Source organism: Eulemur rufifrons, chromosome 27 (genome assembly GCF_041146395.1).
Source record: "Eulemur rufifrons isolate Redbay chromosome 27, OSU_ERuf_1, whole genome shotgun sequence".
Classification (NCBI taxonomy): domain Eukaryota; kingdom Metazoa; phylum Chordata; class Mammalia; order Primates; family Lemuridae; genus Eulemur; species Eulemur rufifrons.
This window is the reverse complement of record NC_091009.1, coordinates 30,148,176-30,173,378: the sequence shown is the minus strand read 5'-3', so window position 1 is coordinate 30,173,378 and position 25,203 is coordinate 30,148,176. Positions and strand designations below refer to the sequence as shown.

The window sequence follows — 25,203 nt, the reverse complement described above, 5'->3', positions numbered from 1 at the left end:
TTTTTTAAAGCGAAGTAACCTAGGATAGGTATCAGATGCATCTGACATTGTAAAGTATTGTTTCATGAAATGTTTGAATGTTGCATATATTCTACGCATATCCATGCAAAGTGGTCCTGCCGATGTACACTTCCACTAGCAGCATCTGGTCTATTCCACACCCACAGCAACACTCAAGATTAGGCTTTTTAATTTGTGCCAATGTGGTTAGAGTGAGATGGTTTATCATTTTGGCTTTAATTTACATTTCCCCGATTACCACTTGAGGCTGGGAAACTTTTCATTTATTGGCTTAGGTGGATTATTTTTTAAAAGGATCATTTGTTTTCCCAGTTGTACAGACTTGACCCTTGAAGTTAACACAACTTTGTAACCCAAGAAGACTCCGCTTTAACTGCCTACATTAGCTGAGAAGTGATTACTGCCAACTTGGGCCATCCAGTGACTGGCGCTCACGTCAGGCTGAGAACAATTCACAAAGGCACAGGATGGCATGGACGGGCTGACCCCTCAATGAGACAACCCTAGGCAAGGTGAGATACATCCTAAATTCTGGGATATATCCTAATACCTGTGAGTGTCTCCTAATTATTAAACACTACTAAGCCGATTGATTTCTCTAATAAGGTGGTCTGTGCACTAAGTAGGAAAAAATAAAGCTGTACTGAGGAGTAGATGCTAGGTATTCAGTTAGCCTGTCAATGCCTATGATTCAAATTTGTGCCTCGGCAGAATCTGAAATTATTACAGCTCTTAATCCTTTGGAGTTACGTGCAAATAATCGAGACCATACATGTTAAGTCTTTGAATGCCAAGTGTCTTCTGTACTTTCTTTTATTATCATCATAGTCTTTGCATCAAGATACATAGCAATGATAGCAGGTTTCTTTTTAAAGCTTAGTATTAAATATTAAATATCTTTCCCCATTTTAATTTTACATTACTCTGCCAAGAAAGAAAAAAATTAAAACTCAAGTTATTTGAAGCCTGGACACACTTCCATGATTAGCCAGGCTATGTAAAAGTTGGTGGCTTGACTCTTCCTGCTGTGTAAGCAGATCCAGGCCCTAGAAAGATGGGACCAGGTTATATAATTGTTTTTGAAAAGTGTGCTACAAAATGGCTGGCCTGTTACAAGCCAGGTTACAAAGTAAGGATGGGGGTAAGGGAGGGACATTGTCTTCCAGAAAAAAACCAGAATTTCTGAAGAGTCCCAGTCCATAATTTTTTCCCAAAATGGTGGAGGAAGGGGTAAAATCTCAACGTGAGTTTCAAAGTACTGTCTCTGTGTGGGGCCGGTAGTTGCCTTGCTGAGGAGGGGGACGGCTAAGCGTGACCATCCCCACCCTCCCCAGCTAGGGGAGTGGAAATGTTACGTTTATTGCCCAGTGGGTGTGAAAGTGGGCTGAAGCTTGGTTGGTACTGAATTCTCTAAGAGGTTTCTTCTAGAAACAGACAACTCAGACTCTTCCTCTCACTTCAGCAAAGAAGTTATTTTTAAAAGCACTTGGGAAGCTCCTCCTCCACCCTTCAGGTGGGAAGGCTCAGAGAAGGGAGTCATCAGTACAGCCACCTTCTAGGCCATAACGGAATTCCTGAAGGTTGGAGACCCCATAGAAGTGGACAAAGGCTGCCGCCACCACCAGGACATGGAAAATCTGATGAGACTGGAACTGCAGGAATAAAAAGAGAAGAGCCTTTAGGATAATGGCAATAAGGAGTTAGAAATAAGTAGGAGAAAGCGTTTGCCTCTTCTAGATTCTCCTTAAACAATTTTTTTAATATCATAAAAGTGATATATTTGTTAGAAAAAAATTTTAAGACACATTCCTTGTCAGAGACATACCAAAATGTTAATATTGGCTATTCTTCCCCAATGTGCATATATATTTGTACCCCCAAACACTACATGATCCAACTCTTACCACCTTTTACTCAGACCTTTAACTTTGGCCTGGTCACTCACCATCATGGGCCCTGCTGGAAGGCTCATTTCTTACCCATATGTCAAATTTTCCAGGAAAGAAGCGCTCAGGAATTCGAGCAGCATAAAGGCCAGCTCCAGTGATGTACATCACAGCCATGAGGAAGAACCAGCCCATCTGGCCCACCGTGGTGGCCTTGACAAAGCCCTCAGCGATGGTAAAGTGCATGGTGGGCACAACACCACTCAAGCCAAGTCCCAGGAACACTCCTGAACAGAGCAGAGCAGACATAAGATCATCACGCAAGGCCACAGCCACTACACGGAAGGCACTGTTGTCTTACTCTAGAATCCAAATGTTTATGACAATTAGCCATTTTTGGGGGAACAGTACATGTTTAGGAAATTTAGCCACAAGACGGATAACAATTAGCAGATATTTCTTCTACATCTAGAATGGGAAGAAGGCTGTATAAGTGCTTATAGAACTATTACCTTTTAAGGAACAAACATCTCATATTCTTCTATCTGTTAAGGAGTCTAGGCAAAAATGGTATGTCCAAACCCTCTGGCCACTAACTTGGGTACAGAACCTAGATGGCAAAGCTTTAGTTGGCTCCCAAGTCAGAGAAGAATTAGATAGGTTTCCCATTAAGATCACATAAGATTTATGTAACCAGGACTCTGACCTCCTGAGTAGATAGATATACCCAGATTAGTCGTTGTCCTGTAGCTGCTGGGACATACAAATAAGGCAAGAGTGAGTGAAGAATGGGGGCTTGTCCCAGCCCCACTACACTGTGCCTAACGACCTCCTCCATCTTTGTAGCTGCCCTTGTTTAGGCCCGGTGCATGGCACATGGTTGGTGCTTGATAAATATTTAATTTTTAAATTAAATTTAAAACAGCAGATAAGTCTAAAGTGGCTGAAGACTAGTGGTGATTGGGGGTATTGCTCCAAGTGATAAAGGCTTAAACTAAGAGGCCAGACAAAACAAAGATGTTTACGCTTATAGCTATTACATGACTTGTTATCATTGTTTATGCTCAAGGTATTTCATTCACCAAACCAGACACTCCGTTCCTTCAATAAAATGCCTCTGGGTATTTTTTAATCTCTTGGTCTGAGTGCTTAGGACTCAGGTCACTAAAATCACTGTGCCTGCTATATTTTTAAACTGTCTTAAACCAAGTATTAGAGCTGTCATATCTATGCTTGCAGTTAATCGACCAGGTGGGCAATGATCTGATGTTTAAGGATTCTAACGAAATAGTGCAACACGAGGGAGAGAATTGAGCTTTGAAAATTCTTGCTGTTTTGAAAGTTCTAAACATAGACCAGGTGGGATTCCCAAACTGCAAACCGAAGGCCCAGGGTTGAGCCTATCGGGCCCAACATGCAAATACCTCTGAGGTTCACGTGTGTCGTCCTACCCACCTGCTCTTGTCTGCCGGTGCTTAGGAGTGGCAAACCGGTCCCACTGTGCCACAATGATGGCAGAAATGCCCAGGACACAAACGATGGAGAGGTAGATGAGCCGTGGCTGTGGGGAGCAGTAGAAGGAGTAATAGAGCCAGGGGACAAAGCTCCCCATAATCAGTAGAGCAATCCCTGAATAGTCCAGTCTAAAATGAACCACAAAAATGAAATAAATCAGTAGGTGAAATGACTTCTTAGGCTTCATTTAACTAGTTGTTTCTTTTCGCCACCTGTGCCCACATTTAACCATCCCTAGTTTCCCCTCACTTCCCATACAATCCATCCTGTATTCTGGATTAAATTCCACAAGGTCGAGCACTTCTATTTTATAATGGAAAGGTCTCTAAGAATCCCTGCTCACAGAACTCTATCCCTTTTCCTTAGTGGTGAACAGCTATATGTCCCTAGCAGATACTTGAATTTAGAAGTTCCATCACAGCCCAGCTGGTTCCCAGCATCACACTCAGGAAGAGCTCTCAATATTCTGCCATCTAATAGGATGAGTTCTAAAAACAAAACGCTAGATTGGGAGTCTTATTAAGGGGTACTTTAGTTTGTTCTGCCTTAGTCAACTTTTTGAATGATGAAAATGTATTCTTGCAATTGGTGTTATTGGGAAAAACAAACTAATCCACCACCACCATGGCCACCGCCACCAAAACCAAAAACAACAACAAAAACAAGTAAACAAACAGAAACCCAGGCTCAGAGCTGGGGAATAGGGAAAACCTCAGATGGGCACCTGGGGCTTCCGGCCACGCATGGACAGCGAAGATAATCTTTACTTGGCTGGTGGGTAGGGCGGTACTCCTTACCACACCCTACCTGGGCTTGGGCCAATAGGAGCAGTAAGCTAGTATTGGGTACAAGCTCTTGGAAAGAGCCCACGGGCACCCCAAGTTTCACAAAAGATAGTACTGTTCAGGTAGCAAACATATTCCACAATTGGCTTCCATCTGTTGAGGAGGCTGCAGTTAGTTCTTTCATGAAGTGTTTAAGAGAAATGCTTCGTCACCCTGCTGTACCCACAGAGCAGAGAAGCTTTGCTCTGGCACGTCGGGAGATCTCTAGGAGTTCCAGGAGCTCCCAGCACCCAGCCAGCACTGGACCCACGAGACGCAACAGCAGTGTGCAGTGTTTTCCTGCTGCTAGTCTTTCAACTCACTTGGAAAAAGTCCGAGAGACTTTCTCTGAATGACAATAGACAGTGTGGAAGAGCCAGGAGAAGCTGAGGCAGAGCACTGCACCCAAAAAGAACATCCCAAAAACCACCTTCTCCTGTAGAGGGGCCATGAAGTACATATTTGGTCTAAGCATGGTCAAGATTCCCAAAAACAGAAACAGCACAAAACCTGCAGGAGGGAAAAGGGAAAAAAAAAAAACCTGTGAGGAAGAAGGGAATCACTTTGACAGCTGATGGTTTAAATCAGTGAACTACAGGGTTTAGCTGTGTGAACTGCAGTCAAAAATTTCAGTACAAAATGGCACCAGTCATACAAATCCAGACAAAAAGACCATTTTCTGAAATGTTAGCATTTTGTTTTCACACGGGGAAATTATGACATAGAAGGAGTTGCCTCTGTCTAAAACAGTTCTGCTGGGGATCACAGAGAACATCTGCTACCAATTGCTTCAGTTTCTAGGTCCTCCACCTGCAGTCTGAAATATCAGTGATCAAAGGTTAACCAAGGTCACTGGTAGTTTCAAGGCACAACTTCAGCTATCAATCAGAGCAACTCTGTTCTTCCGTCCCATGGACAAAAGCTATACAATCTCTTGGTGGTTGAGAAGACAAAAAAATTGGATTTTTTTCTCATCCAAATTACTCACCAAGAAGATGGGTCCAGATGTTGCCAGTTTCTGTGTGGATGCGGAAGATGCTCTTGAAGCAAGCCCGAAAGGAGGGCATGGGCGGTCTATGGCCATGTAGCAGGTAGTCATTGTCCTTCAGCCAGTCGGGGAGCACATCGTACGGGATGACCCTCCAGCGTCCCTCCCAGACCTAGAAGACATACACGCGCTCTAGGAGGGCTCTAGAGAATATCAGCTTCCCCAAGGACAAGCAGTGAAGGGGAACCAGTGTAGGAGGATGTCCCTCAGGCATTAAAGGGTCCCAGGTAATAGTGGGGAACCTGCTTGGACCAGGAGATATGCAAGACACAGCACAAACGGGGCCAGCAGAGTACTGACCCATATTTTGACCACTTTATCCTTGTTTCATGTTAGTTTATCTGCGTAAGCTTTAGGTTGTTTCTCAACCTTTGAAGAAAATATGGCACCTCCTCCTTTAGACTACTTGAAATTTCAGAATTAATATAGTGAGTGAAAACAAACAAATTATAGATACGGTTTTAAAAAACATCCAGATCCCTCCTTGTCTCTCTTCTTGGGGAGATTCTGTTTGCCTCCTGCTCTACCATTTCCCCCAGGTAGAGTCTAAGTTCTACTAGGCTGGGACTAAGTCTTTTTAGAGCAGGGGTGGTTAATCTAGGATCCACGCACAATAGACAGAATCCAGGGAGTAGCTAGAAACTTGGATGGAAAAAAGTTATCTTTATTTTCATTTAGCTCTAATTAAATTTTGCATTTCCCCCAATGATAAATGTAGGCAACAAACCACAGTAGTATTAGAACTTGTGGCTTTGTCACCAAATAGAAATCACAGATATTTTCATACATTAGTTTTGTAGATATCTCAAAATACTATTTCTACTTATCACTACTTAGAAATTACAAATTTTAATAAGCTACATTAGAGCTTATCATTAATGTATACTTCATGTGTTAATACAGGAGCCCATTTGACTATCTCATATTTAAATATTTTGATGACTTCCAAAGGGATCCAGAGCACAAAAGTTAGGAACCCCTGTTTTAGAATATATTTTGAACAACGCCTAACAGAGTACGCAGTAAAAATTTAGCCAGTTTTTGCCTTGATTTACCTCACCGTAGCCAGAAAACAAACCCACCCACAGGATTAAAAGCTCCTCAACCCAAGCAAGCTTGCCAGCTGGGAATATCCTAGACAAGCCACTGCCCTGCCCTTTCCATGATAGAAGCTCCTAGGCTGCACCTTGTACACAAACTCCTCCATCTTCTCCATGGCGTGGTGGGCTTGCAGGGGAAGCGTCAGTACCCGCACCTCCTCCTCCTCTTCCTGGGGCACTGGGCATGTTTGCTCTTCTTCAGCCTGTAGGAAAAACAAACAACCAACCAAACAAACAAACAAAACAACAAAAAATCCAGGGAGTCATTTCATAGATTGTACTATTCTAGATCAGAGAGTACCAGAAAAACCCCAGCTCAGCACTTACTGCCCAGCCTCTTTCCTGCATAGGGTCTTGTGGCCTCTTCTCCAAAAGCATGATACTTACTGAGTTTACAACACTATAGTTAGAGATTTATTAATACTTTGCTGGAGTGAAAGTTCCATTCAGCACACAGTAGATAGACTCTTAGGAAGACCAGCCCTGGAGGAACACAGATTAGCACACCAGCCCCAGGTGTTCTTTAAGACTAAATGACCCATCCTTTCTCTAGGACAGTGGTTGTCAACTTCCCCAATTTCCCAAATAGTTCTCTCTTCCAGGCCACTGAATTCAAAAAACAATGAAAAAGACACAAAGTTTCATCAGAGATTTCCTTAACAATAATTCTGTTCACGGTTCTCTGTTCACTGACTCTGGGGACGCTATCACAAGTGAAACTTTGTATCCATAGCAGCTCCCAGGAGTATCAGGGCCTCCAGCTGGTTCCACAGAAAACAGCAGCACTGACTCCTGGGCCCAGGAGTGTCCCCGGGAGAGCACTTGCCTATAAGGCAGAGAGGCCTTTGTCTCCATCCCAAGGCTCCGAACCCTGGTGATGGAAAGCCTGGCCGTGCAGCCCCTTCTCTGGGCTATTTGTCTCTTCTGTTGATGGTCGCTGGTAAATACATGGTCCCTCTTAAGATTGTGTTTTACGGATTCTGGCTTGCCTACCCCAATATCATTCTCTCTCTCTTCCTAAGTAACGAAGTCCAGGGTGGCAACGTTACTGCAATTTTACCCAGGCCACACTCTTCCTAGCCTCCACTGCAGCTGAACATCACTACGTAACTAAATTCTGGCCTAAGTATTTCCTAACAGTCTATTCGAAAGGGAAAGAGCGACCTTCGTCCTGCTTCACCGTGGGCAGACTGCAGGTGTGATGGACAACACATTAAGAAAGAGGGAAGAGCAGGACAGGTGCTCGACGGCAGTGGGCTGCCCCAGCAGCCTTGGATTGCTCGCTTCCAGAATCATCTTACTTGATGACAGGCTTCTATCTTGTCAAAGCTACAGGGATTTTTGTTTGTTGTATGAAGTCAAACCTAACCCTAATTGACTGTTTCCTTCCTTTACTGATTACTGATTCAGTCCTTCTGCTAAAGCACTGGGGTCACAAAGACTGAGTGAACTCCGAAAAGCTTACAGCGGGGAAAACAGACAAAAAGATACTTGTCATATAGCATAGTAAAGACCTGGATAGAGATATTGCCAAGGTGCTATGGTTTCTCCTTTCAGCAGGAAGGTGAGGTCTTTAAAAAATGAAACTGACAGAGGTCCAAGGAGAGATGTTGGTCGAGGGAATGACTCCTGGGAAGGCGACTTACTTTGGTTGGATTGGCGATTACTCGTTTGCCCTTCTCTTCTAGCAGGGGTCCCAGTTCCGCCAGTTCCACTGTGTCAGGTTCCCTGTTACTGGCAGGAGCCCCATTGCTCTGTGCCACCCCAGATCCTTTGTGAGAAGACATCTGGCTGGTACCTCAAGGCCCTGCAGCTTCAGCTTGGGGAAAGGTTGGGGTCTCTCAGCCCCAGGGGGCAGAGATCTCCCTGTGATGGTGGTCACTAAAAGCAAACACAAACATGAAGGGTCGACACTTTATTCCTCTTACGGTTTCATTTCTATAATTCAATACTGAATAAGACACAGCTGATCAACCCATGCCTGTTTGCAATTCTAAAACCAGTTAATTGCGTAAATGAAATCTATTCCTGTCCTCCCTCTTTAATGTCACCCTTTACCCAGAACCTTACTAATCTCACAGATAAGGCTGAAAATATAACACCTAATTGCTTGTCTTCAAAAGATCTATGGTTACTGCACCAAACTGGTGCCACAGAAAAACAGCTACCCACCCTCAACCTCCTCCCACAGTTATGAACCCCACTGAATGAAGCGGGTCTTGCCTGCCATGCCCAAAGCTCACTCTGCCCAAGAAAGGCCTCGCTCTGAGACTGAGTAACGAAGCTATGAAGCCAACACCTGGCTGCAACTACTACAAGATCACCCAGGCTTAGAAATAAATTAAATGCCAACTGAACTCAGTTGAGCTTTATCTACAAATGCTCTTACAGATGTGCTGTGCATACAAAAGGAACTTGGTTGTGGGACGGATGCCTAGTGGTTTACTAATTCTATTACAGGATCATAGCCTGGCTTCAACACTTGGATAACAAGCTTTCATCACAATCTCTTCTTAAAGCAAGCAGTAACTTACCTGGAAGCAGGAAGTCGAAGACAGGGAGGCAGCCTTAGGTTTGCCTTTTGCCACACACATACCTAATAACCGGCTCTGCAAGAGCTTGTCCCAACCGCCACAGCCCATAATCTAAGCATCATTCAGATTAGTTTGTCAGAAACTAGAGACAAGCACATGGATCCTTTAGGAACACCAGAGAAACCCAGGATTCAGTTTTCTAGGAAAAACCTCAGAAACACTTTAAGTTTTGCTGGGTTGGATTTTAGTTAGCAGTCTGTACTCAGGTCTCAAATAATATTGAAAAGAGAGGAGAAGTTTCTAAAGATTCCTACTATGTTATAAATTACTAGTTCTTTTTTCCCCCAGGGACAAAGAACTTTATTACTCCTAGTAATAGCAGTAGCCAGAATATTAGCATTTTCTTGCGTTGGTTACCCAAGCCCCGGTTACCACAGGGCGGTGCGAAGACAGCCACGTACCACCTGCACAGGAGTGGGCTGCATTAAGGGAGGGCAACTTATGCTCAGGAAGCCCAGATACTTTGTTAATATGCTGGACAGTAAACATGACTTTGCTCCCAAAGGAGACACTATCATCCACGGCTGTTCACTACATATACTTTGACATCTGGTACTAGTTCTTTTTTATCTGAGAGTAATCACAATTCCTTCTCGGGGATTATAAATCTGTCTGTCTGTCTCTCCTTCCCTTCCCTCTTTCCCTCCCTCCTAGAGCTGGACAACGTTCTCCTGCCCCTGGACATCAAGAACTCCAGGGATTCTGGGACTTGCACCGGCAGCCCCCTGACCCCAGTCTGAGCTGGCTACCGGCTTCCCTGGCTCTCTGGCTTGCAGATGGCATACCGTGGGACGTAGCCTCCATAATCCCATGAGCCAACTGACCTAATAAATCCCCCCTCTGTCTGTATCTACCTGTCTGTCTGTCTGTCTGTCTGGCCTACTGGTTCTCTCTGGAGAACCCTGACTAATACCTCAGGTGAGGGTAATCCTCAGGTTTCAGTCGTGAGTGATGCTACGCTCGACCCACAAGCACAGCTGAAAGCAACAGGCAGACTAGTCCAAGAGAGCAAAAACAGTGACAGGCTGTGCAGCAGACCTTCCCATGGTGTCAACACACAGACAGTTCCTCCCCCTTCAATGTGCAAGACTGACAAGATGCCAGCACACAGTCATGGTCAACAATTGTGCTTAAGGAGAACAGGAAACGGGAGGCCCCTGGAAACCTCAAGAGATAGGCAACCCACGTGAGAAGAAACATTGGGAAATCTTTCTCAATAGGCTGACCTCAAAACATAGTTCCTCAAAGTGAAGCAGTACTGAATAAGCAGCTTTACTAAGATATACTTTAGACTGTGAGCAAAAAACATAAATAGGTTTGGGCATCTTGGAGATGTCTGAAAAGAGCAGCACACTTAGCTTAGAATATTGCTGCCAGTAGTTTAGAGCAGACCACTGGGGCAGAAACAAAACAAAAAACCTCAGGTTCTGGTATGCAATACATGGATCAGAAAATAATACAGATCCCTAATTTTGGTCAGAACCCATATTTCAAAATGAATGAATGAATGGGGCGGATTCCAGTCAGCAAGTATACGAGTTAGCTCCTTGCTACTAGGGAAGGGCTTGTGTTCTTTTTCTTGTACTTGGGGGGCCTTCTCTTATCCTTTTTCCCAAAGCAAGCCAACACTGAATATGTAGCAAGTGTATTCAGTACTGGCACCCTAAGGCATTGTACAGTATTTGAAATACAGAGTTGAACAAGTTATGTCATTGTCTTCAGAGAGCCTATAATCAGATGACATAGGTAGTTTGTGATATGTACAAAACAACTGACACAATGTCATCGCTCCAGGAGGGCAGTGGAGGGAGAGAATCCCTCAGCTAGAATGGTCACACACTAAATTCAGTTATTTTGAGTGCTATGTAACCAATTTTACTAGAGGCAAGGAGAATACTATAGAGAAACTTTAAGTTGGGCAATCAGGGTCCAAAGATGGTATGCGGAATCCAGCTTGGCATTCTTACTATATAATTTCATCATTTGATCTGAAAAGTTTTTACGCCCTCAAGTCTGCTGGCCGTCAAGTCTTTTCCCTTTTCAGTTCAAATAATTTTCTATTAATTCTCCTTTTTCCTTCCAGCTCCTCTACAACTAGCTCCTACCCCCACTCCCCATAACCTAGACCCAAAGTCACCAAACCTAACAGATACCCCAGTTAACTCACAAACCAGCCATCAGCTACAACTCATCATACAAAACATATCATCATGCATTAAAGTACATACAATGGAGGTCAATGGAGATCATGTCATCATAGTGAGCAATGTCCATTGTCCAGTTTGGTCTTCTAAACTGTAGCGACACAGAGACAGGAAAGGGAGAGAGAGGGATCGGAGGTCTGGCAAGAAAGAAGAGCAAATGATACTAGGACCTGAAAACATCACTTTGGTGGGGTGGACCACTCACAAACAACTGACACACTCTCAGGCAAATGGTTTAGTCTATTATATAAAATCAGGACAAACCCCTAAGGTGTTGGACTCGGGAGAGCCAACTTTCTATGTCCTTAAGTATTTTAGAGAAAACACTTTTTCCCTCAAACCTGCCACACCCAACATAGCAAATTATAATTGAGCCAATCTCCACTGACTGCATTTTTTATGGGATTTCTTCAACTCAAGCTAATAAACCTTTACCACTAAGCTTTCCAACAGGATAAACCTAGGATATTAGAGTAAAGCTGTAGAGCGGGGAGGTGTTTGTGCTCCTATAAATAAGATAATCCTGGGCCAAACTTGGGGAAAAGATTGATTCTTAATCACTAGCCAGTAAGCTGGAGAGTAATTTTACTTAAAGTCTTGGAGACATTTATACTGGGAACCAATTCCCAAGTTTTCCGGGCTATAGCACACTCCTTCCCTGGAGTCAAATGCACAAAGCTTCTTTCAGGAGTTTTTAAAATCTGGGGTCTCTGGACCCTTAGAGATTCCGTGGGTAGGCTCTACCTATGCCTAACTTGATTCTCATTGTTCTAAAGCAAGGTCAGTCTAGCAGTATAGACAAAGAACACAGCTATCTTTTCCTGTATCTACTCTCTTTGTTAGGGAGAGTAGTTTCACAGCTTTGTTGGAGAAAAATGAGTCAAGGCAAAGGCACATGTTTGAAATTACCAAACTGCAGTAATGGAGCCTAAGCTCTCCTACCGCCAAGTATTCCAGAGTCTGAAGTGGAAAAGCACAATCTAACTTTCTTTGTAGTTCTTCCCCAGTTAAAGCTATCCCAACAGAAGAGGTCTTTTCGATCTCGAATAGAGACAGGTAAACTTTCCTAATGCCATGAAAAATAAGAAAAGTAAATAGTACACAGGTGTATGAGGGATCTTCATGCCAACCTCTGTTTTTAATACCCATTTTTCAAGTACATTACAGGTAGATAGATATATGGTCAGTACACTGCACAATATAGCACCCACTTTACACTGTGTACCCCAGAAGCCCCAATGAAACAAAAGCAAACTAGGTGCATGCCTAAAAGCCAATTACACGAAACTGGTTTAGTTAGAAGGCACTTTGAAGGATTTTTAAAATCCACGATAGTTACAAACTTCATAAACATCATTCCTGCTCCCGACATTTCTGAGCAGGAAAAGGGAATCAACTTCAAGCACGGTGAGAAGAACAAAGTCTGGTGGTCCATTAGGGACAAATGGACATTAAGGACAAATTTAGGAAAAACCCCTATCATAATTAACAAAGCTTTCAGCTATAAAGATGACTATTTAGTTCACCAGTGTGATCACAAGGAGATGAGACAGGGTAACACAGCAAGCATGTTAAAGGGTTTCAGTTTGGCTTTGCACTACAGGAGCCAAAGGAAATTTCCTAGGGAAATAGAGAACAACTTTGCTGCCTAGAAAGCAGGGGACATTCTATCCTTTATTAATCTAAGAATATTTATTATTTACAATGCGCATGGTGCTGTGGCTACAGAGACAAGGCAAAGAGAAGAGTTAGAGGTTTGACATGGTTGCCGGCCTCTACTTTAAGAGGGAGAAACAACTTGTTTTCTAATAACATTACTGTTAGACTAAGTGCCACTAAGTGCTAGAGGAATTCAGAAGGAAAGCTCAGTTTTAGTTGAAGCGATCAGGAACGTTTTGTGAAGATTTAAGAAAGGATCTTGATAAGCAGAGATGGGAGCAGGCATTCCAGAGAGAGTACATGGTGTGAACACAGGCATGAAAGAACACAGCTCCCAGGGCAGTGAACAATTCGCCTTCCCCAAATGAATCTTGGAAAGACAAAATGAGGCCAGACTGAGGAAACTGAAAATAGCCTGAAAGCCTACTTAAGGTGGTGTCCTTTATCCTTTAGCACTGGGGATCCGGGGGATTAATGTTGCTTCCTGTTACCTTTCTGAGATTCTCTTTTACTTGCAGGCAAAGTGGTTGCTTATTTATTTATTCCTTGAGAAATCATGTAATTTCTTGACCACTAAGAGAAGGCTTTCAGATTCTACTCTGCAACTGGGTACAGTTTTGTGGAGGTCTACCCTAAGATAGACCTTCACAGATAACATCAGTTTTTAAGATTGATTTCCCAAGTACCAACCACAATATAGGAACATAAAAGCTACTCCTGGAATAAAGAAATTTAGTATCTGCAAGCCAGGAGCCCTGACATTGCAAAGCTGAGTGCCACCCTGTCTAAATTCCTGGCAGTATACAGATGCCATATCACCTCGCGAACAGCAGTTGCAGCATCATAGGCTACCCAACCACGATGGACAGAGAGAAGCAGTGAACAGACCTCACTATTACTTCACTTCAGAAAGGAACAAGCCACTATAGTCTTCATGTAAGACGGCAGCCTACATGTTCTCCGCTGTGTTTTCTGGGTTACCTTCTAAACACTTGAGGGAACTACTGTGGTGAATCTAGTAAAATACCATGGCCTCCAAGTGCTCCTTTGACATCCGAAACTGTGTAAGCTGAAATGCGCCTTGTCAGGTTTCCATTCTCCCAGGAAGCACCAGAAACCGAGCGAAAGCACTTACCAATTTTTTCTTAAAATCGGAGGCTTTAAGAATATAATTCTCAAACATAAGATAGCACACATCCATCCTAGATTTCTCAAGGAATGAAATTTCATTTTCCCCCAAAATAGTTTAGATTTTTACCCACATTTCAGCTATTAGGATTACCTTAATTCCGTAAAGTGTCCACCAACCTCCCCTCCGACCCCATCGAGGTGGGGGCACTGTCACGGTTTCACCTGCCAAAGACTGTCGGTCGAGAAACCCTGGGCTGCCCCGGCCACCGAGGACGGCGTTCCCCGGGGAGAGGGGCGGTTCTGCGACCTGAGCCCGCAGGACCCCCTCCCCGCGCGCGGCAGCGTTGGGACGAGGCTTAGCTCTGGCTGTCCGGTCCCGACCCAGGGCTGGACACCCCGCGGGGCTGCGGACACAGCACTCACCGGCTGTCGGAATCGGGGACAGCGGGGGACGAGCAGCCCACCGCGCCTAGGCTGCCTCGGAGGCCGCCCCGGCGGCGGCGCGCGGTGGGAGGGGCCGGAAATGTTTACAGCTCGAGCGCCCAGCAGCCGGGAGGCCCGGCCGGCTCCAGGGCGGGGGCCGGGACCCTCGGGGCGTCGGGGCGGGTTACCGCCCCCCCCCCACGGCTGCCCCCGCCTCAGGCCCGGGCCGGGGCGCCCAGGTCCCCGCGTCCAGACCGAGTGCGCGCCCACCCGCCAGCCCTGGGGAACTTACAGCCGGGGGGGCAGGCTCTGCAGGGGGCCGCGGTCCCCCGCGCTACATCCCGCGGCGCTGGAGGCGGCCTGCGGCCGAGCGGCCCGGGATCTTCAGCGCCCTCCCCGCGCCGGAAGGGGCGCGCGACTGCACGCGTCACCTCCGCAGCCGCGTCACGTCCTCGCGGACTCTACCTCGCCCCTCCAATCGCAGGCCTTGCTCCGGGAGTCCCAGCCGCAGGGACAGGCCCCTCCCCTCGGCCACGCCTCCCGCGCCCGGGCCCCGCCCCCGCCCCGCTCGGGTCGCAAACTCCGGCTGCCCCAGGTTCTGCCCTGGCCGGTCCGACTCCAAACTCCCACCTCGTCCGTCACAGACTGGAGCGCGTGATGGCGAAGGAATTTCAGGGCATTAGACCGAACCATGGGAAGGAATGCTGACCTTCCTACCGTGCACCTTGTCGTCTGAGCCGGGAATTCCCGGCATCTCCTCTGTCACCTGCGCCAGCGGTTTTATCCCCCAAACACTGATCCCTCTTCTTCAACCGCTTGGTCCCTCCCTCCCTTCCTTCCACAAATTATTCAGTGAGCGCCTACCATGTGCCAGGCAGTTTTGGCTCCTGTTGTTTCTTCTCGGAGACAGCGGAACTGTTCCTAACTAGTCTTGCTTTGAAAGTCCCCGGTTCCAGCCAGTGCTCCCACCTGCACCAGAGTGCACACCTGGAAGACAGCGCAGGGCGGTGCTGCGCTCACCTGACCACACAACGCAGCAGAGCACTTGAGGGTCTGACAACTTTCTCAATTCTCCCGAGGGCGGTGTGCAAATAGTGCCATTCTAAAGGTAGAGAAAGTAACTCTTTACAATCTTACAGGGATGCCCTCAGGACAGGGGAATTAATTCTCTTGGTGCTGGTTAAAAGCTTGGGCTCTGGAGTCATATAGGCCCCGGTTTCTGTCCCTGGCCAGCCTATGATCTTGAGCACATTACTGAACTCCTCTAAATAATAATGATGTCATCTAAAAAAGAGAATAAAATAATACTGTTTCATTGGGTCTTTGTCAGGATTAAGTGGGATAATTCATGCAGGCTCTTGGCATAAGGCCTGGCCAATGTTAGTGCTTCATAAACATTAGCTATTGTTGTGTTGCCCACAGTATAAAACTCTCAGAAACTTCCCAATGTCTACAAGATTGAGTTCAAGTTTCTTCAGCATGGCATTACCTGGCCCATAACAAGCTGGCTCTAATCTACTCTCAGGCCTCATCTTTCTCCATTTTCTCTCTGGCATGTTGGACCTCGGTGAACTTCTCCTAGTTCTCCAAATGTGAATTTTTCTCTTTCATTCCAAGTCCAGGCTTTTGCGCATGCTGATCCTTCTGTTGGATCGCCCTTCCCCCGTTGTCTGCTGCAAGATCCAAGTAATTTCCAATGTCCCATTTTGGCTTTGGCCTAAGACAACCCTAAATTCATATTCAGGCTCTGCCAGCCACTGACCAGCTAGCTGTACGACCTCTGGCAAATCCTTAATCTTCGATTCACAGGATTATCATAAGGATTAAATTATATGATGTAGATAGAGTACTTAGCACAGTACCTGGCACATGGTTGTTAACTAAAAAATGTTAATTCTCTTTTTCCTCCTCCTCCTTTTATAAATCTTTCTCAACCCTTTCCCATCTGCACCTTGTATGTATCTCTGCTATAGGGTTAGTCACATTGTGTCGTAACTATTTGTCACTTATGTGTCTTACATTATGAGTTTTTTGGGGTTCTAAGACCAGTCTTGGTCACACTTTTATCCTCAGGGCCTAGCACAGTGCTTGGCACATGATAGGTCCTTAGTAAATGTTCGCATGTTGAGTGGATGAGGCAGAAACTTGTGCAAGACAAGAAATGGTGAACTTCCATAGGGGAAATTCTCTTTGCAGGGCTGCTTCACTATCTGAGCCCAAAAATCCTAAGCAAGATTTTCCTTTCTGGAGGTGACGTAGCTGAGACTATGTCTTACGAAACACAGTCCCAGACACATGCTAGCTGATCAAGATATTCCTGATGGCATACGACCAACAGAATTTACTGAAGACTCTGCCCTATAGAGGGGTAAGTTCTGAGGGTCCCACAAGCCTTTCTCTCAGGGTTCCCAGAGACAGCAGTACTCAGTTCCATGTAGAAGAGCAATGCTGACGTTCCTCTTGAGCCCAATGCATTGTTTTGTCCTAATGAGACTAACAAAGGAGAATGAAGAGGCTGCCTAGTCCTGCCTTGGGAGAAGGGAGTGGATTGGGTCATGCTCTCATAGTAGAAGAGAAGGGCGCTCAGGACAGATGGGCCTGGGGGAGGCCAACTGTGTCCAGGAACCAACAAGTCTGGCTGGTGATGTCAGGTTACTTTTTAAAGGAGAACGCTTCCCTTCCAAACAGAAAGGCAACACTTTGATTTATTTGCCAGGTCCCCTGAGGGATAAATATGGTGAAAAATGGGCCAAGAGGAAGAAGGCGAAGAGTAGCCAAATCAAGGGACTGCTATGAGGGGTCCCTGGGCTCAAAAAACAACCCCTCTAGCCTAACATGTGTTCTTCCCCCACTGAAAAAGCCCTGAGGGAGTGGCAGAGCTCTGGCTCTGCCGAGACAGCTGCTGAGATGATCACTGAGTCTGGTGGCAGCTCACATTTCAGCACACGGTACAACTGCTCAAAGGCTCTTTGGAAGACCCGGGAGAATTCAGTGCTGGGAAACCCTCCAAAGGTCCTCAGGCCTTTGGAAATAAGGACCCCAGATATGACAACCCCATAGGTATCACACAGGGGCCGCAGCTCTGTTTATTTGCATAGCCAGAGGTTCCTGCCACAAGCAGCAGCCTTAGATTACTGGTAGCCATTTCCCTCGAGCCTGGGCAGGGGCCGAGAGATGCAGACACAAAAATACATAGTTCAGATTCCTTTCTTGGAGGTCTGGAGGTCTGAAAAAACCATTTCCTCCTCTCCTGCCCCCTCTATAAGTCTGCTCAACTCACATTCACAAATATAGAATTCGACCATAGGTTAAACACTGAATAGTAAATAAAACCCATTGCACAGACTGTTCCTTGCATCACAGACACAAAGAAGGTGGGAGTGTGATGCTATCAAGGAACTAGTGTTGGAGCAAACATACCTGCTCCCTTCTTTCCTTACCCTGTGGAAGAGACAGCTTCCTGAGCCTCACCTGGATCTTCTATCACAGGGAGATTTGGGGGGCCTTCTAAAGAATGGCTCAGTCTTGGCCTTCTTCTATGGCCACAGGAATGTTGTTCTTGCAGGTACCATCCAGATTTCAGCTCCAGAGTGAGACACAAAAGGCTGATACTCTCAGGAAAGGAATCTAGGGCTTACAGTGCTTGAGTACTGCCTGGGGACAATTGTAGGGAATGGGACCAGGGAAGCTGGGGGATGCTCAGTATGTAAATCGCATCTTTTGTGAGTAGCCCAGTTTGTCCAAGTTGGGATGGCAGGCCAGCTGCACCATTGGGGGTGGCCCACAAAGCAGCAGCAGCACATCGTCTCCCGGGGCGGGCAGGTGCTCCCGGATCATGTCGGCAGTCACAAAGCCCTTGCTGTAGGCCCAGCCTGAAGTATAGGGGAGAGGAGAGAATTGATGATCCAGACACATGCTGGCAAGGGGGTGTGGTGCCATGGGGAAGGCCCTGGAAGGCTCCCGAGAAGGTATCAAGTTGTAGCAGTAGCTGGCTGGGTACACTCAGCCTGCGTCAGGCAGAGCCTCAGCAGCACAGCCATCCGCCCCTGCGACCCACCTGCTACACAGCAGCCCGAAAGAAGGGGACCAGGAGACCACTCTGTCTGTGTACTAGGACATGGGAGTTTGGCAGTGTCAGGGAGGGTTGGTGTCACTGAAACCAGAACTCACAGAGGGGCAAGGCCTTGCTTTTGACGAAGAGGGGGTAGTGGGATGTCCAGAAATGGGGAAGATGGATACCTTCCGGTGGATGATCCAGAGTGAACCAGAGCTTAAAGCGGTTGGGATGCCGGGCCTGCAGCTCCTCCAAGTCCTCCCGCAAGATGATGTCCTTTTCAGTCTGAAATGCAAAGGGGAAGGGAAGTCTGCAGGAACCTTCTTAGGCCCACGTAAAAAACTTTTTTGCTGTAACCATTTTACTACCAAGACAGAAAAAAAAAAAATGTAAAGAAATGCTAAAGCTCTAGGGAATAAGCAAGACTTGCAATGCCTTTAGGGAGTTAGGATGAGGGTTGGGAGAGGGGAACAGTCTTTATCTACATATCTGGAAGGAATAAAAGATGGAATATTTACCCAAGAAGATCCAAGTTTCTATGCTCAAGACTAGATGCCTTAAATGTACTCTTCTTTCCTTGGGGGCTAGGGAAGGAATTTACCTCAATGCTCTGTCCTTTTCCCTCCTTGTTGTAGTAGAGGGTCTTGTACTTTGCAGAGGGGACCTTGGGCAGAGGCTAAAACAGGCACCGGGCCAGTCCTGCCCATTGGTACCACTCTCTCAGCCCTTCCCACACAGCAACTTTGAAGACCCAGGACTGAGAAAAGCAAACAAACCTGGTTGGCAAAAAGCAGAAAACACTGGGTTGGATCTTCAGGGACTTTCAGGATGGCTTGGATCAGCTGTAGCATTGGGGTGATTCCTGCATGAAGATACCCCACAGTGAGATGGGGTGGTGGCCACAGCTTCTGCCCCATCCCGGCTCCTTAGCTGACCCATCTGTATTCTACTCATTCAGCACTCCACTCTATTTTCCTTTACTATCCTAATCCTCTCAACTCCTCCTGCATATGCTTCAGCACCTACATTTCTGGATGTCTTCAATATTCACGTAAGTTCGTATTGTGGAATTCCATCTAGAGAACCAACCTGGGACTCTTCCTCTGACTGTCCACTGGAGCCCAGGACTCAAATGTCATAGATGACTACAAGTACCTCCTGATTCAATGACGAGGGTCTGGAACACTCTACTTGCAGAGGTTAAGTGCATGTACTTTGGAATCAGGCAGAGCCAGGCATTAATCCTGTTTCTGGCCATCACCAACTAAATAACCAGGTGGAAAACATTTAACCTCTCTGAACCTCCATTTTCTCATCTGTAAAAGGGAAAGGCTAGTACCTACTTCATAGATACATATGTAAGCATCTAATTTATGTCTAATACATTGTAGTATATTAGACTACACAGTGCCCAATATTAGATTATACAGTGTCTAATACCTAGTAGTGTCCAGTGCTAATTTTCTTTCTTCCTGACTAGTCATTCCTACCTGCTTCTCTCTACTCTCACCTAAAAAGTATTAGATCTATTCAATGGGAAGAGAATCACTATTTGATTTGTTTCTCCCATTCTATCAGTTAAAATTTTTTTTCAGTTTCTACCTGCTTATGATTTTGTTTTTCAGATACTGGGGATCTCTAGGCATTGCTGGGAATCCCCTGATGAATAGCTTAGCTATTATTATCAAATCTTCTGAGGGTCGCTTAGGAGTTTGCATGGCAACAATCAACAGTGGGTAGGAGAGCTGGTCCCTCAGTGTGATGCACCTGTTCCGCCGGCAATCATCCCCAGCCTCTTCGCCACTCGGGGTTCCGGTGGAGATTTCTTATTGGGCTGAATGTTAAACTGCCCTGAGAAGTCAAGTCAAGAGAGGGGTAGAAGAACAAAGTCAGTATGGACGACGAAGAAAACAAATGCAGAATTGAAAATATGCCCAAGCCCAGTTTAGCAGCTGCTACGAAATCTGATCCTGGAACTTGGGTGGAGGTTTGAGTTGAGCCAGCGAAGACAATGATACACTCGAGGGACAATGGGGCCAGGGCTATGTGTCTGCCAGTCAGTTCAGGGCCACACAGTACATAGCAGTTGTCTCTGGCTAAGGGTCACTCCCTGGTGAGGGCGACAGGCACAGGGCCAGGTGTGACTCTGTTTTCCCAAGAGTCACGCAGCAGCGCTGGGGGCTTGCTAATGCACTCAGCTGTTCCCCCGGGAAGGGCTGAAAGCTATCTCTGGCTCTCTCCACCGCTCAGCCAGAGGAGTGAATCTTTGCGGGGGGGATGAGAGGCACATGTTTACTTTAGTAATCTCCACAGCTGTCACGGCACAACAGTTCATGTGGACAGGGAAAGGGAACTGTTCCCTGCGGCAAATGGGGCTGAGAAATATACCTTTCTGTAGTGCTAGTGTTATGTTTAGATGGCACGGCGGCCCCGGCCCTTACACACGTGGACATGCACAGCCATACTGTGCCAAGACTGTCAGAGCTGGAGAAGTGGAGCCGGACTCAGGAAGACAGGTCATTACCTTTCCCAGCATAAGTGAGCAGCCCACTTGGCCCCCGAAACTCCACCACGTCCCCAATCTTCAGGCTATTCAGGTACTGAGACATCTTTCCTCCTTCAGGAAATTTGGGGTGCACACCCTTTAGGTAGACCTGATTAGACAGAAAGAAAACGACCTTATCTGGAATGTCACTGGGTTCTGAGCCCCACGTTGACAGAACCTCCCTGAGGCTGGGGCAGGGATCACACATGTTCTGTCTTTTCCTAGTCCACGTACTTTCCTCATATCCACAAAGACATGTGACCTCCTGCTATCAAACAAATCTTGAAAGTTTCTACAAATCCCAGAAAGAGTGTGGTAAGCGGCCCCTGTGGTTCTTTCTTACCCCCTTACCTTGATGACAAGATCCACGTAGCCTTGATCCTCATCACTGGTGACGGGAGTGTATGGCCTGATGACCAGGCTGCCATCAATTCGCGCAGAGAGGTAGATATGTTTGCCTGGGGACCATGCGGAGAGCTACACAGGGGCTGCTTGTGGATGTGCTGCAGCCCTGTCAACTCTCAAAATACTCAGAGGTGTTTGCGAGAACATGACGTCTTGCTTCCTGCCGTGGTTCTAAGGCGCTACCAGGCAGGGATGATTCACCCCTTTGAGCCCTCTGTTGGATCTCTCACAAGCCCCCCGCTGGAGAAACTCTTATCAGTTACTGCCAGGACCTTGGCAGCAGCAAGTGAGTCAAGGGTTCGGGCAGTGGGAAAAAGTTAGTGTTTGCTCAGGGGGAATTGAGAGCAAATCCTGCAGGAAAGAGGGAAGGCAGTTGCATGTTAAAGATGGGTGGGGGGCACAGAAGCCACACCCTAGAGGGGCCACGGGCACTTCACAGCCTGGAGGATCCAGAGCCAAGTGGGGGAAGGGGAATAGTGTGTGGAGGCAATAGACTAAAGTAGTGTGTTTCACGAGACCCCAGAAAGGGAGTCACCCTTTTTGGATACCAGGGGAAGGAGCCCACTCCACACTTTCCTTACCCACAGGCAGCCCCAGAATGTGGTGGGCGGTGGGCAGGGCAAAGCGGAACCTCTTGGTGTTGTGGCTCACAGTCTGGAGGATGGATGACACAAGTGTTTTACCAAGCGCGGCTGGCTGCCAAGTCCCTTGGGTCATCCCAACAACCATGGATGCTGCCCCCTTCATGCCAGGAGAACTCTAGTCCCCTCCTCTTCCCTGGCCCCTTCTGCCACAACTTACCGTCTTGTCCAGCAGTCGCAGCAGGTACTTTTCACTGGAGTCCAGGAGAGTGACCTGAGGCCGGCGAGACCTCCGAACCAAGTAGGAGCCCAGAGCCAGGCCGAGCAGGCTGAGCAGCCCCACCCCCAGGGAGGCCAGCAGGGCTGAGCTCTGTGGGCAGAGGAGGCAGCGTGACCGCCACGCCGGGGAAGAGCCCAGGGCGTGGGTGGGGACCGACCAGCCGCCCCAAGGGTGGCGACCCCGAGCTCCAGCGCGGAGGCATGTCAAGGGCAGAGGGGTGACCTGAGCAGGGTCCCGAGACGGAATGTGCGGCACCGGGACTCCAGCATCCCGGGCTGGTCCAGAGCCCTGCGGGGCGGGGTCGGCGCCGAGACCCCCTTGCCTGGAGCTGAGTGCCCAGAACCGGATAGGGCGGGCTCCTCTGGTGCAGGATGTGGAATGAGGGTCTCACCGGCTGGATTCCCATGACGGAGCGCGGTGTCCTCCACCATCCGACAGTCTGACAGATCCCACAATGCGCCGCGGGGCGGGCCTGGGGGCGGGGCCTAGAAGGAGGGCGGGGCCGGGCGGGAGGCGGGGCCGGAGGGTGGGGCCGGGAGGGAGGCGGGACCGGGCTGCCTTTGCACCCCACCAATCCCTGTGCAACTCGGTGGCCCGTGGGCCTAGGATCTCCAGTACTTATCTAGGATCTTTTAAGACCCTCAGCTCCAGCTCTCCCTTCCCAGCCTTCTGGTCCCTGCCACTTCGACCCGCTTATCCCCCCAAATGAGATGGGTGTTCTGTCTAACGCAGAACCATGCTAAACCGGGGGCTTGGAAATCTCTGAGTCTGCCAATGCTAAACAGAGAGTATAAGGTTGAGTCAGAGACAGGCTCAAAATAGAGCAGGAGGGCCTGAAATTAATCATTGTGCGGTCATCTTAGGTTTTCACCAGAATGAATTGCAGCAAGAGAATTGAACAGCCTGGCAAAGTCTTTTTCAGGAATGAACAGAGGCGTGGCGACTTCATCTCCTTGTCTCTCTTGACAACAGACTGGTTTTGTTCACAGTGCCAGGCCATCAGGCCATCAGGATCTCTCAGGTGCTTCCTTTGGGTCCAAGCCAAGCTTCACGTCCTGATCTGGGTTCTCATGCCCTCGGGGTCAAAAACCTAGGCTTTCGACAGGCACGGTGGCTCACATCTGTAATCTCAGCACTTTGGAGGCCAGGGCAGGAAGATAGCTTGAGGCCAGGAGTTCAAGACAAACCTGGGCATCATAGTGAGACCTCATCTCTAGAAAACAACAACAACAACAACAATAATAATATTAACAATAACAGAGCACGGAGGCTCAGCTGGGGTTTTAGGACTGAGCTCTGTTGGCAGCAGAAGCAGGGGACTGGCAGAGTCAGGAATAGATGGGGTGAGCCGCTGGAACCGCAGATTTGCTAGGATGACCATACTTTCTCATGCACGAGTTTCCCAACAAGAATGACACTCGTTCTTTGCTGCACAGTGATAGATGAGATCTCCACAGATGTCATTGTCAACAACTTAAATGAATACTATCTGGGCAGCAGGGACATTGGAGCCCCAGTTTTCAGTTGTAGTTGGTAAACTCTATAGATCTGCAGTCCCCAATCCCTGGTCTCCAGACCACACAGGGCCGTGTAGCAGGAGGTGAGCGGCGGGCCACGAGCGAAGCCTGTGTTTACATTTGTATTTACAGCCGCTCCCCATGGCTTGCATCACTGCCTCCTGTCAGATCAGCGGTGGCATTAGATTCTCATAGGAGCATGAACCCTGCTGTAAACCGCACATGTGAGGAATCTGTTAATAGGTTGCAGCTCCTTATGAGAATCTAATGCCTGATGATCTGAGGTGGTGCTGAGGTGGTGATGCTAGCGCTGGGGAGCGGCTGCAAATACAGGTTATCATTAGCAGAGAGGTTTGACTGTACAACGAATGTAATGTGCTTGAATCATCCCGAACCCCCCCACCCCCCAGGGAAAAACTGTCTTTCGTGAAACCAGTTCCTGGTGCCAAAAAGTTTGGGGACTGCTGCTATGGATGATCCAAAAGATACTTTATTTTCCTTTTCTTCTGGGCTGGCTGAAAATGTCACTCGAACCTGGGTACTTCTTCCTCTTAATTTCCGAAGCAGCCTGTACCCTGTCTTTAGGGAAGTCAAGGTGTGCCAGGGTGAGGTAAAGTGCCAATCCATGTAGAGAGGGTTGAAAAGGGGACGGGAGGGATCCTTCTCCTTTTCTGTTCTGTGAGACTGAGATGATGTTCCAGTGCTTCTGACACTCCTACTCCTGGCTTAGTTAAGAAGCCACACTACTGATCCTTGTCACTGCTCAGCTCTGGTGGGAGAGCTTCTAGGCCCTCCTCCCTGTAGTAGATAGAGGAATGGCAAGAGAAGGAGAGGTATGGAACCAAAGGAGAGTATGACCCGGACCTGTCTCAGTGATTGTGAACCTGAACCCCAAAGTGGCACACTTTAACTAGCACGTGTGTATCACTGGGAAGCACAAGACAGAATGTTTGAGACTGGGCTCATCCGGGAAGTTTTAACTGTGGGTCTCAGTAGACAAATGCAGATGCTGTAGGCGTGCTGGGCCAGGGCTGCTGCCTTGAGCTGGAGATTGGACCGATGAGCTCAGAGATCTTCCTGTACCAGATGCTGTGGTTCTGTGATGTCAGACCAGAAGAGGAACTGAGTCCTCACCATGACTCAAACAGCAATCTGTCATTTACTCCTTATTCAGAGGAAAACATAGGCATTTCTGTATTTTTATCCAGTTCAATCTTTTAAGTTTAGGATTTCTTCCTGGATAAATAATAGAATAAAGACTAAAACATATACTGTAGGGTGAGGGGAAAGTAGAATTTCAAAGATATGTTTTATAATTCTGAATTAGGGTATAAAATACTGTGGTCCTCATTTTATTATTTATTTACTTAGAGACAGGTCTCACTATGTTGTCCAGGCTGGCCTCAAACTCCTGGG

The 25,203-nt window shown here is 47.3% G+C and overlaps 2 protein-coding genes across 4 annotated transcripts; both read right to left on the bottom strand.

Moving 5' to 3' along the window:
• Positions 1-798: 798 nt before the first annotated feature.
• ADIPOR1 (adiponectin receptor 1) lies at positions 799-14,909 on the bottom strand. 3 transcript variants are annotated; one of them, XM_069459734.1, is made up of 9 exons: positions 14,698-14,909; positions 11,217-11,283; positions 8,041-8,275; positions 6,481-6,597; positions 5,235-5,406; positions 4,570-4,756; positions 3,363-3,550; positions 2,001-2,194; positions 799-1,673 (listed from the first exon to the last, which is right to left on the bottom strand). In XM_069459734.1, exons 3-9 carry the CDS (start codon positions 8,179-8,181, stop codon positions 1,545-1,547), a joined length of 1,128 nt encoding a protein of 375 aa, XP_069315835.1. In that variant the 5' UTR covers positions 8,182-8,275; positions 11,217-11,283; positions 14,698-14,909; the 3' UTR covers positions 799-1,544. The 3 variants fall into 3 exon arrangements, with proteins under 3 accessions (XP_069315835.1, XP_069315834.1, XP_069315836.1); XM_069459733.1 differs by lacking the exon at positions 11,217-11,283 and having other exon boundaries at positions 804-1,673; positions 14,698-14,832; XM_069459735.1 differs by lacking the exons at positions 11,217-11,283; positions 14,698-14,909 and adding an exon at positions 14,397-14,469 and having other exon boundaries at positions 804-1,673.
• A 2,455-nt stretch (positions 14,910-17,364) lies between these two features.
• Positions 17,365-22,728, bottom strand: CYB5R1 (cytochrome b5 reductase 1). The gene is made up of 9 exons (XM_069459375.1): positions 22,662-22,728; positions 22,211-22,360; positions 21,991-22,063; positions 21,356-21,462; positions 20,984-21,113; positions 20,227-20,310; positions 19,236-19,321; positions 18,645-18,744; positions 17,365-18,277 (listed from the first exon to the last, which is right to left on the bottom strand). Exons 1-9 carry the CDS (start codon positions 22,674-22,676, stop codon positions 18,105-18,107), a joined length of 918 nt encoding a protein of 305 aa, XP_069315476.1. The 5' UTR covers positions 22,677-22,728; the 3' UTR covers positions 17,365-18,104.
• Between the last annotated feature and the right edge of the window lie 2,475 nt (positions 22,729-25,203).